The 12,679-nt window shown below is 40.1% G+C and overlaps 1 protein-coding gene across 1 annotated transcript; it reads left to right on the top strand.

Annotated features, from left to right (window-relative positions):
- The first annotated feature begins 1,293 nt into the window (after positions 1 to 1,293).
- LOC133756457 (olfactory receptor 11A1) lies at positions 1,294 to 2,319 on the top strand. Its single transcript, XM_062187142.1, has one exon. The coding sequence runs from the start codon at positions 1,294 to 1,296 to the stop codon at positions 2,317 to 2,319; it is 1,026 nt and encodes a 341-aa protein (XP_062043126.1).
- The last annotated feature ends 10,360 nt before the right edge of the window (positions 2,320 to 12,679 follow it).

Raw genomic sequence — 12,679 nt, 5'->3', positions numbered from 1 at the left:
AGTCAGGGCCTCTGATCAGCAGGATGCAGCTATAGAATATGTGATGACTCCATACCCCTCAACATCACCTTAAGATTAAGGTCTGAGATACCTGAGGGGGGATGATATAGGCAGGCATATAGGATTAAATTGATTAGATTTGTGAGCCGGAGACCAGGCCTTCACGCTGCTCCCTTTTCATTATCTCACACCACTACCTGACCTCACCTATATGCCCACCTGCCAATCAGCCTATGTAACCACTCCCCTTTGGAAGTGAATAAAAGACCTGGAGCATAGTGGGTCTACCCTTGTTGTCCCATGCCTACAGGTACACGGCTGTTTGGCTGTCTGCTCTCTTTCCTGCCTGCAATACATTACCTGTGGCTGAACCTAACTATACGCTTGCTCCACGTGGCTCCTAGACTGCTCTCTGCCTAGTATGGATCTAACTTAGTCTCTAGACTTCTTTCTCCTCTAAATAAAGCGCTCACTTTCCTGCATATTTCTCTCACTGAATAAATGCTAAAAACTGAGAACCAACCAACCAACCAACCAAGAATACTTTTGATAAGGCAAAAGAACAAAACTGTAGACTAGAGTGATACACAGTGAGTCATTGTGTTTATATAGACATGCAGTAGGGAGAAATGCATATAAAAGAATTTTCCAAGTAGCAGCTGATGAGATGTCACTGATTGGTAGATGGGAAATGAAAGGGGTGGTTGAGACGGAGATGACTATGAGATAGTAAATTTTTTTAATCCAGAAATCTTTTATTTAAGGCTTACAAACCTCATGTATTTCATAAATACTTTAGGGACATAGTGATTCTTCCCAGTCTTCTCATATGGAAATTGATTCTGATTGGGGAATATAAAGGAGTTTGTTGTTGAACATGGTGTCACTGAGCTGGTGATAGGACATGTCCAGCAGGTATCTGGAGGATAAGACTGGTACATATGAAGGAGGTTATGGTTCTATACACAGATTAGGATGACAGCATTCATTATATGATAGAGGTAATAGATTGAATTAATAAAGTGCTTTGAAAGACTGCAATTATGAATTTATATGAACTGTCTTAAGCCTTAAAGAACATGTACAGTTGAAAAATGTAGGGAAGAATAGGAATTGAGGAAGGAGTGACGAGTTAAAAGGCAGAGAGAGGAGGGCCTGTGCAAGTGGTTCTTGTTCTGGAAACTCACCTTTACCTTTATTGTTTATCCCTGTTAGTCTTCTCCTTGGTATGGAAGATGTATAATCTAAAGTTTCCTTCTCAGTTACTGTCAAACGGAAGCTTGCATAATCCACATGGAGAGGATCTCTCCAGGAAATGAAACTATTGCTGAATTTGTCCTCCTTGGCTTCTATGACGTCCCTGAACTGCACCCCCTTTTCTTTATTGTGTTTACTGCTGTCTATGCCTTCATCATCCTAGGGAATATGCTGATCATTGTGGCTGTCGTCAGCTCACAGAGGCTCCACACTCCTATGTATTTCTTTCTGGCTAATCTGTCCTTTTTGGAAATCCTCTACACCTCCACGGTGGTGCCAAAAATGCTGCAAGGATTCCTGCAAGAGGCAGCCATCTCTGTGGCTGGTTGTTTGCTCCAGTTCTTTACCTTTGGCTCTCTAGCCACAGTTGAGTGCTTCTTGCTGGCTGTCATGGCGTATGATCGGTATCTGGCAATCTGCTACCCACTTCGCTACCCACTCCTGATGGGACCCAGATGGTGCTTGGGTCTGGTGGTTACAACCTGGCTCTCTGGCTTCATGGTAGATGGACTGGTGGTAGCTCTGATGGCACAGCTGCGGTTCTGTGGCTCCAAGTACATTGACCACTTCTACTGTGACTTCATGCCCTTAGTGGGCCTAGCTTGCTCAGACCCCAGAGTGGCCCAGATGACAACATTCATTCTCTCTGTGATCTGCCTCACTGTGCCCTTTGGACTGATTTTGACATCATATGCTCAGATTGTGGTGGCTGTGCTGAGAGTTCCTGCTGGGGCCAGTAGGAGAAAGGCTTTCTCCACATGCTCCTCTCACCTCACAGTAGTGTCCACATTTTATGGGACCTTGATGGTCTTGTACACCGCACCCTCTGCTGTCCACTCCCAGGACCTCTCCAAGGTCTTTGCCCTGCTGTACACCATTGTCACCCCAATCTTCAACCCCATGATCTACACTTTGAGGAACAAGGAGGTCCATCAGGCACTACGGAGGCTTCTCTGCATTAAGCAAACTGAAACTCTTGATTCAAGGAAGGCAGTGAAGATTTTATTTGGAGTTTCTGTACCTTCATTGGGACGTCTTCCAAGATTAGCTGGTGAAGACTAACTCCATTCATTTCAACATTTGCTTTCACTCTTTTGTAATTGTGCTAAAAATTAAGATGGTAAGGAAACAATTTAAATGGGGTTTAAAAGTTGATTTAAACTTATATGGGTTTGTCACTAGATATACTATAAATGTTTAGAATAAAAAAATAAACAAAACAATGTAAAATAAACTATTGCTTATGAATATTATTGCTTCATGACATTTCAAAATTTCTTCCTGATATATAACAGTTTGGATCAGTCCTTGTCTTCACTGTAAAAAAAAAAAAAACTTTTCCTGCACATCCCACTCTGCTCATATGAAAATTTATTCTGATTGGGGAATATAAAGGTGGACAAATATGAGAATCATCAAGTTATTTCAGTCTTTATTCTGAAATCTCAGATCATAATTGTGAAATCTTTATAAATGTACAATCAAAAGTAGCAAGATGCAACAACTGTGCTTATTTTTTATTCAGGAGACATAACTCTTCCTTCTCATTTTTACCTTTGGTCAGAGGCATTAGAAAGCATTACTATTAGTTAAAAATTTCCATTTTAGTGGCGGTGCTGCAGTGCACTAGGTTAATCCTCCTCCGGCGGTGTCGTCATCAAATACGGGTGCTGGTTCTAGTCCTGGTTGCTCCACTTCCAGTCCAGCTCTCTGCTGTGGCCTGGGAAAGCAGTAGAAAATGGTCCAATTGCTTGGGCCCCTGCACCTGAGTGGGAGACCAGGAAGAGGCACCAGGTGCCTGGCTGCGGATTGGCATAGCTCTGGCTGTGGCGGCCATTTGAGGAGTGAACCAACGGAAGGAAAACCTTTCTCTCTGTCCCTGTCTCTCACTGTCTGTAATTCTACCCGTCAAATAAGTAAATAAATAAAATCTCTTTTAAACTTTTATTTAATAAATATAAATTTCCAAAGTACAGCTTATGGATTACAGTGGCTTCCCCCCCCCCCATTACTTCCCTTCCAAGTGCAACCCTCCCATCTCCCGCTCCCTCTCCAATTCCATTTACATCAAGATTCACTTTCAATTATCTTTATATACAGAAGATCAATTTAGCATATATGAAGTAAGGATTTCAACAGTATCATTTGAGTACTAGTTATAGCATTAATTCACAATGTACAGCACATTAAGGACAGAGATCCTACATGGGGAGTAAGTGCACAGTGACTCCTGTTGTTGACTTAACAATTGACAGTCTTGTTTATGGCGTCAGTAATCACCCTAGGCTCTTGTTATGAGTTGCCAAGGCTGTGGAAGCCTTTTGAGTTCACCAACTATGATCTTATATAGAAAAGGTCTTAGTCAAAGTGGAAGTTCTCTCCTCCCTTCAGAGAAAGGTATCTCCGTCTTTGATGACCCATTCTTTCCACTGGGATCTCACTCACAGATATCTTTCATTTAGGTCATTTTTTTTGGCACAGTGTCTTGGCTTTCCATGCCTGAAATACTCTCATGGGCTTTTTAGCCAGATCCGAATGCCTTAAGGGCTGATTCTGAGGCCAGAGTGCTATTTAGGACATCTGCCATTCTATGAGTCTGCTGTGTATCCCGCTTCCCATGTTGGATCGTTCTCTCCCTTTTTTATTCTATCAGTTAGTATTAGCAGACACTAGTCTGATTTTTAGATCCCTTTGACTCTTAGTCCTATCATTATGATCAATGTGAACTGAAATTGATCACTTGGACTAGTGAGAAGGCATTGGTACATTCCACCTTGATGGGTTTGAATTGGAATCCCTGGCATGTTTTTTTTTTTTTTAAGATTTTTAAAACTTTTATTTAATGAATATAAATTTCCAAAGTACAGCTTATGGATTACAATGGCTTTCCCCCCCATAACTTCCCTCCCATCCACAACCCTCCTCTTTTCCACTCCCTCTCCCCTTCCATTAACATCAAGATTCATTTTCAATTCTCTCTATATAAAGAAGATCAGCTTAGTATATATTAAGTAAAGATTTCAACAGTTTGCACCCACATACAAACACGAAGTGAAAAATACTGTTTGAGTACTAGTTATAGCGTTAAATCACAATGTACAGCACATTAAGGACAGAAATCCTACATGAGGAGTAAGTGTACAGTTACTCCTGTTGTTGACTTAACAAATTGACACTCTTGTTTATGGCATCAGTAATTACCTGGCATTTTTCTAACTTCACCATTTGGGGCAAGTCCAATTGAGTATGTTTCAAATTGTACATCTCCTCCCTCTCTTATTCCCATTCTTATATTTAACAGGGATCACTTTTCAGTTAAGTTTCAACACTTAAGAATAGTTGTATATTAATTCAATAGTTCAACCAATAGTATTAAGTAGAACAAAAAAATTTCTAAAGGAATAAAGCAGTAAGTTGTCCCTTGACAGTCAGGCAAGGGCTGATCAAGACATTGTTTCTCATGGTGTCCATTTCACTTCAATAGGTTTCCCCTTTGGTGCTCAGTTAGTTGTCACTGATCAGGGAGAATATATGATATTTGTCCCTTTGGGACTGGCTTAATTCACTCAGCATGATGTTTTCCAGATTGCTCCATTTTGTTGCAAATGACCGGATTTCACTGTTTTTGACTGCTGTATAGTTTTCTTTGGAGTACATTTCCCATCATTTCTTTATCTAGTCTACTGTAGATGTGCATTTAGGTTGATTTCAGGTCTTAGCTATTGTGAGTTGAGCTGCAATAAACATTAAGGTGCAGACAGCTTTTTATTTGCCAATTTAATTTCCTTTGGATAAATTCCAAGGAGTGGGATGGCTGGGTTGTATGGTATGGTTATACAGGTTTCTGAGGACTCTCCAGACTGACTTCCATAGTGGCTTAACCAGTTTGCATTCCCACCAACAGTGGGTTAGTGTCCATTTTCCCCCACATCCTCGCCAGCATCTGTTGTTGGTAGATTTCTGACTGTGAGCCATTGTAAGCGGGGTGAGGTGAAACCTCATTGTGGTTTTGATTTGCATTTCCCTGATGGCTAGTGATTCTGAATATTTTTTCATGTGTCTGTTGGCCATTTGAATTTCTTCTTTGGAAAAATGTCTACTCACCTTGTGTAAACATGATCAGAGTCCGCGAGCTCAAAAGGCATCCATAGCCTTGGCAACTCATGACAAGAGCCTAGGGTGATTACTGACACCATAAACAAGACTGTCAATTTGTTAAGTCAACAACAGGAGTCACTGTGCACTTACTCCCCATGTAGGATCTCTGTCCTTAATGTGCTGTACATTGTGATTTAATGCTATAACTAGTACTGAAACAGTATTTTACACTTTATGTTCTGTGTGGGTGCAAACTGTTGAAATCTTTACTTAATATATACTAAGTTGATCTTCTGTATATAAAGAGAATTGAAAATGAATCTTGGAGGGGCGGAGCCAAGATGGCGGAAGAGTGAGGGCGCGCACCAACAGTCTGGGAAAAGATAGTTTAACAAAAGCGGAGTTACTGTACCCTCAGGAAGAGACTCAGAAAAAAAAAACTGCAGAGCAAACTCTTCCGGATCTAGTGGATGTGACACAGAAGACCTATGGGGAGAGCAAGGTCGCCCATTGCTGCGCATAGCCACACCGCGGGAGCACAGCCAGAGAGCGAAGCCGCGAGAGTGGGGAACCGAGGGAGCCGAGCCACAGAAACCCAGCAGCAGAATTTGAGCCCCGGCGCTGGAAGGAGAGGTAACCCGAGACATAGGCGGAGAAGATCAGAACGTGGCCTGAGATCCCACTGGGGGAAGTGCACCAGGCTGACTGGAGGAGGGAAAAAAAAAAGCGAATAAATAGGGGGAACCAGCAGCATCACTAGCCTCTCTGTCCACTCAGCTTACAAAGCTGAGCAAGACAAAGAGCAGGCACCATTTTACATATGTAAAACAAACTCCGTAACCTAGGCAACCTGGTGAGCTGTGTGGAATTTCTTCCCAACTGAGTCTAAAAAAAAAAAAAAAAGAGCAAGAGAGCAAGACAGAGAACAATCTGGGTGAGCCACCTTGGGCACACCCTTAACCCTGAAGAACCAAACAGAGCTCTCTGGCCACAACCATCATAGCCTCTAAGGATCCATCAAAAGGAGACAGTACACATAATCGCGAGTCATAGTATAACAATAAAAACACCACAGCTAAGGAAACAAAGAACACTTCCAAGATGCCAAAAAAACGTAGAAACCAAGGTAATAGGAGCAAGGAAGACACTATGATGCCCCCAAATGAAAAAGACACCCCAATTCAAGATTATGAAGATGATGATATAGAAGAAATGTAAGAAGTGGATCTCAAGAAATTGGTAAGATCATTAAGAAGTTCTCAAAAACAAATTATTGAACTACAGAAATCCTTAATGGACAAGATAGAAAATCTCTCTCACGAAAATGAAATATTAAGGAGGAATCAAAATGAAATGCAACAACTAGTAGAACAAGAAACTGTGATAGTGACGAGAAACCATAATGAAATGAAGAATTCAATAGATCAAATGACAAACACATTAGAGAGCCATAAAAACATAATGGGTGAATCAGAAGAGAGAATATCAGACTTAGAAGACATAGAAAGGAAACAGGTAAACCAAAGAAAAGAAGAGGAAATTAGAAATCTAAAAAATATTGTTGGGAATGTACAAGCTACTATTAAAAAACTATTAATAAACATTAATGTGCAGATGGCTTTTTTATTTACCAAATTAATTTCCTTTGGGTAAATTCCAAGGAGTGGGATGGCTGGGTTGTATGGTAGGGTTATGTTCAAGTTACTGAGGAATCTCCAGACTGACTTCCATAGTGGCTTTACCAGTTTGCATTCCCACCAACAGTGGGTTAGTGTCCCTTTTTCCCCACATCCTCTCCAGCATCTGTTGTTGGTAGATTTCTGCATGTGAGCCATTCTCACCGGGGTGAGGTGGAACCTCATTGTGGTTTTGATTTGCATTTCTCTGATGGCTAGTGATCCTGAACATTTCTTCATGTGTCCGTTGGCCATTTGGATTTCCTCTTTCGAAAAATGTCTATTGAGGTCCTTGGCCCATCTCTTAAGTGGGTTGTTTCTTTTGTAGTTGTGGATTTTCTTGATGTTTTTGTAGATTCTGGTTATCAACCCTTTATCTGTAGCATAGTTTGCAAATATTTTTTCCCATTCTGTCAGTTGCCTCTTCACTTTCCTGACTGTTTCTTTTGCAGTACAGAAACTTCTCAATTTGATGCAAACCCAAATGCTAATTTTGACTTTGACTGCCTGTGCTCCTGGGGTCTTTTCCAAGAAGTCTTTGCCAGTACCTATATCTTGCAGGGTTTCTCCAATGCTCTCAAATAATTTGATAGTTTCGGGTCATAGATTTAAGTCTTTAATCCATGTTGAGTGAATTTTTGTGTAAGGTGAAAGGTATGGGTCTTGCTTCAAGCTTCTGCATGTGGAAATCTAATTTTCCCAGCACCATTTATTGAAGAGACTGTCCTTAATCCAGGGATTAGTTTTGGATCTTAGGTCGAATATAAGTTGGCTGTAGATGTTTGGATTGATTTCTGGTGTTTCTATTCTGTTCCATTGGTCTATGCATCTGTTTTTGTACCAGTACCATGCTGTTTTGATAACAACTGCCTTGTAGTATGTCCTGAAATCTGGTATTGTGATGTCTCCAGCTTTGTTTTTGTTGTACAAGATTGCTTCGGCTATTCAAGGTCTTCTGTGTCTCCATATGAATTTCAGCATCATTTTTTCCAGATCTGAGAAGAATGTCTTCGGTATGTTGATTGGTATTGCATTGAATGTATAAATTGCTTTTGGGGGAATGGACATTTTGAAGATATTGATTCTTCCAATCCATGAGCATGGAAGATTTCTCCATTTTTTGATATCCTCTTCTATTTCTTTCTCTAAGGTTTTGTAGTTTTCATCGTAGAGATCTTTAACATCCTTGGTTAAGTTTATTCCAAGGTATTTGATTGTTTTTGTAGCTATTGTGAATGGGATTGATCTTAGAAGTTCTTCCTCAGCCGTGGCATTGCCTGTGTATACAAAGGCTGTTGATTTTTGTGCATTGATTTTATATCCTGCTACTTTGCCAAACTCTTCGATGAGTTCCAGCAGTCTCTTAGTAGAATTCTTTGGGTCCCCTAAATAAAGAATCATATCATCTGCAAAGAAGGATCGTTTGAGTTCTTCCTTCCCAATTTGTATCCCTTTAATTTCTTTTTCTTGCCTAATAGCTCTGGCTAGAACTTCCAGAACTATATTGTATATCAGTGGTGAGAGTGGGCATCCCTGTCTGGTACCAGATCTCAGCGGAAATACTTCCAACTTTTCCCCATTCAATAGGATGTTGGCCGTGGGTTTTTCATATATTGCTTTGATTGTATTGAGGAATGTTCCTTCCATACCCAGTTTGCTTAGAGTTTTCATCATGAAAGGGTGTTGTATTTTATCAAATGCTTTCTCTGCGTCTATTGAGAGAATCATATGGCTTTTCTTCTGCAGTCTGTTAATGTAGTGTATTACATTGATTGTTTTACGAACGTTGAACCATCCCTGCATACCAGGGATAAATCCCACTTTGTCTGGGTGGATGATCTTTCTAATGATTTGTTGCATTCTATTGGCCAGAATTTTATTGAGGATTTTTGCATCTATGTTCATCAGGGATATTGGTCTGTAATTCTCTTTCAATGCTGCATCTATTTCAGGCTTAGGAATTAAGGTAATGCTGGATTCATAGAAAGAATTTGGGAGAATTCCCTCTTTTTCTATTGTTCTGAATAGTTAGAGGAGAATTGGAGTTAGTTCTTTAAATGTCTGGTAGAACTCAGCAGTGAATCCATCTGGTCCTGGGCTTTTCTTTGTTGGGAGGGCCTTTATTACTGTTTCAATTTCTGTGTCAGTTATGGGTCTGTTTAGGTTTTCTATGTCTTCCTGGCTCAATTTAGGTAGGTTGTATGTGTCCAGGGATCTGTCCATTTCTGATAGATTTCCCTGTTTGCTGCCATACAAGTCCTTGTAGTAATTTCTGATGATTCTTTTTATTTCTGTGTTGTCTGTTGTTATGTTTCCTTTTTCATCTCTGATCCTATTGATTTGGGTCTTTTCTCTTCTTTTTTTAGTTAGTTGGGCCAATGGGGTGTCCATTTTGTTTATTTTTTCAAAAAACCAGCTACTCGTTTGGCTGATTTTTTGTAATTTTTTTTTTTTGGATTCAATCCTGTTGATTTCTTCTCTGATTTTAATTATTTCTCTTCTCCTACTGGGTTTGGGTTTGGTTTGCTGCAGATTTTCTAGATCCTTGAGATGACTTGAAAGCTCATCTATTTGGTGCCTTTCCAATTTCTTGATGTAGGCACCTATTGATATAAACTTTCCTCTTAACACTGCTTTTGTTGTATCCCATAGGTTTTGGTATGTTGTGCTGTTATCCTCATTTACTTCCAGAAAATTTTTGATTTCTCTTTTAATTTCTTCTATGACCCATTGTTCATTCAGGAGCATGTTGTTCAATCTCCATGTGTTTGCACGCGCTCTAGGGATTCCCGAGTTGCTAATTTCCAATTTCATTCCTTTGTGGTCTGAGAAGCTGCATGGTGTGATTCTAATTCTTTTGAATTTGCTGAGACTTGCTTTATGGCCTAGTATGTGGTCAATCCTAGAGAAGGTTCCATGTACTGCTGAGAAGAATGTAAAGTCCTTAGATGTAGGATAAAATGTTCTGTAGATATCTGTTAGATCCATTTGGGCTATAGTGTCATTTAAATCTGCTGTCTCCTTGTTGATCTTCTGTCCTGTTGATCTGTCTATCTCTGAGAGTGGAGTATTGAAGTCCCCAAGAACTATTGTATTGGGGTCTAAGTCTCCCTTTAAGTCCCTTAACAAGTCTTTTAAATAAGCTGGTGCCCTGTAATTAGGTGCATATACATTGATAATCGTTATATCTTCCTGCTGAATGGATCCCTTAATCATTATATAGTGCCCCTCTTTGTCTCTCCTAACAGTTTTGTGGTAAAGTTTATGTTGTCTGATATTAAGATGGCTTCGCCTGTGCTGTTTTCATTTCTGTTGGCATGGTATATATTTTTCCAGCCTTTCACTTTCAGTCTGTATGCATCATTGTTGTAAAGATGTGTTTCTGGTAAGCAGCAAAAAGATGGGTTTTGTTCCTTAACCCAATCAGCCAATCAGTGTCTTTTAACTGGACAGTTCAGGCCATTAACATTCGATGTGACTATTGAGAAGGAGTAACTTTGCCCTGTCATTTGCCAAAGATATTTTCTAATATATGGTTTGAGATTCCTGTGATCTTTTGCTGTGAGATTTCCTTCCTTTACCTTCTTTCATTTTGGTGACCGTGTTTCTGTGTTTCTGTATGTAACATATCTTTAAGCATCTTTTGCAGGGCTGGACGAGTGGCGACAAATTCTTTCAATTTCTGTTTGCTGTGAAAGGTCTTTATTTCACCTTCATTCACAAATGAGAGCTTTACAGGATATAATATTCTGGGCTGGCAGTTTTTCTCTCTTAGTACCTGGGCTATATCTCGCCATTCTCTCCTAGCTTGTAGGGTTTCTGATGAGAAGTCAGCTGTGAGTCTAATTGGAGATCCTCTGAGAGTAATCTGACGTTTTATCTTTATGTTTCACTGTGGTGAGTTTATTTACGATGTGTCATGGTGAGGATCTCTTTTGATCATGTTTATTAGGGGTTCTATGAGCTTCCTGTACTAGGATGTCTCTGACCTTCACCAAACCTGGGAAATTTTCTGCTAGTATCTCACTAAAAAGGCCTTCTAATCCTTTCTCCCTCTCCATGCCTTCAGGAACTCCTAGAACCCCAATGTTGGGTTTTTTAATAGTGTCCTGTAGATTCTGGACAGTATTTTTTAGATTTCTGATTTCTTCTTCTTTTCTTTGATTTGCCTGTTTCCTTTCCTGTTCTCTGTCTTCTAAGTCTGATATTCTCTCTTCTGCTTCACCCATTCTGTTTTTAAGGCTCTCTAATGTGTTTGTCATTTGATCTATTGAGTTCTTCATTTCATTATGGCTTCTTGTCACTATCACAGTTTCATGTTCTACTAGTTGTTTCATTTCATTTTGATTCCTCCTTAATATTTCATTTTCATGAGAGAGATTTCCTATCTTGTCCATTAAGGATTTCTGTAGTTCAAGAATTTGTTTTTGAGAACTTCTTAATGTTCCTATCAATTTTTTGAGATCTGCTTCTTGCATTTCCTCTATCTCTTCATCTTCATAATCTTGAATTGGGGTGTCTTGTTCATTTGGGGGCGTCATAGTGTCTTCCTTGCTCTTGTTACCTCGGTTTCTAAGTTTGTTGTTTGGCATGTTGGGGATAATTTATGTTTTTTTTTTTTTTTGCTGTGGTGATTTTTTCTCGTTATACTATGCCTCTAAGTGGGCTGTCTGCTTTGATGGATCCTTAGAGGCTGTGATGGGTGTGGCCAGAGAGCTCTGCTTGATTCTTCAGGTTTAAGGCTGTGCAAAAAGCGACTCACCCAGATTGTTCTCTCCCTTGCTCCTTGCTGGATCTCTCTCTCTCTTTTTTTTTTTTGATTCAGTTGGGAATTAATTCCGCACAGCTGAGTGGAATTGAGGGTAGTTGAAATCTGGCCTCTGTGAGTATTTGTTTGATCTACCCCTGGGACCACACAAAGAGTTTATGCAGCCCTCAATGTGTTCTCAAGTTTCACCATAGACCCAAAGTTACTTTTGTCGCTTTACATATGCAAAATGGTGCCTGCTCTTTGTTTTGCTCAAGTGGAGAGAGAGGCCTCTGCTTTCCCCACCAATGTCTCGGGTTTCTGAGGCTTTTGTCTTACCTCCCTCCGGTTCCTGCGCTGGCGAGATTCTGCGGCTTGGCTCTTGTGGCTGGGCTTCCACGCGGTGGGCTCCCTGTAGGTCCTCTGTGTCACATCCGCTAGATCAGGAAGCATTTCCACTGCAGTTTTTTTCTTGAGTCTTTTCCTGAGGCTACAGTAATTCCACTTTTATGAAACTATGTTTTCCAGACTCTCGGCGCATGTCCTCACTATCTGCCATCTTGGCTCTGCCCCCGACACTGTTTTTTAGATTTCTAATTTCCTCTTCTGTTCTTTGGTTTGACTGTGTGCTTTCCTATGCTGTGTCTTCTATCTCCAATATTCTCTCTTCTCCTTCACTGATTCTGTTTTTAAGGCTCTCCAGTGCGTTTGTCATTTGATCCATTGAATTCTTCAATTCAGTTTGATTTCTCTTCACTATCACAATTTCATGTTAGTCTTCATTTCATTTTTTTTCTTCTATGGAAATCTAATTTACTCAGCATCATTTGCTGAAAAAGTTATCCTTTCTCCAGGGTGTGTTCTCAGCACATTGTCAAGCATTAGTTGCCAGTAGATGCTG

This window comes from Lepus europaeus, chromosome 3 (genome assembly GCF_033115175.1).
Source record: "Lepus europaeus isolate LE1 chromosome 3, mLepTim1.pri, whole genome shotgun sequence".
Lineage (NCBI taxonomy): Eukaryota > Metazoa > Chordata > Mammalia > Lagomorpha > Leporidae > Lepus > Lepus europaeus.
Note: the sequence above shows the minus strand (reverse complement) of the source record. Positions and strands in the feature narration are given on the sequence as shown.

Coding starts and splice junctions, on each gene's coding strand:
- LOC133756457 (XM_062187142.1), top strand. CDS start 1,294: ATGGAGAGGATCTCTCCAGGAAATGAAACTATTGCTGAATTTGTCCTC.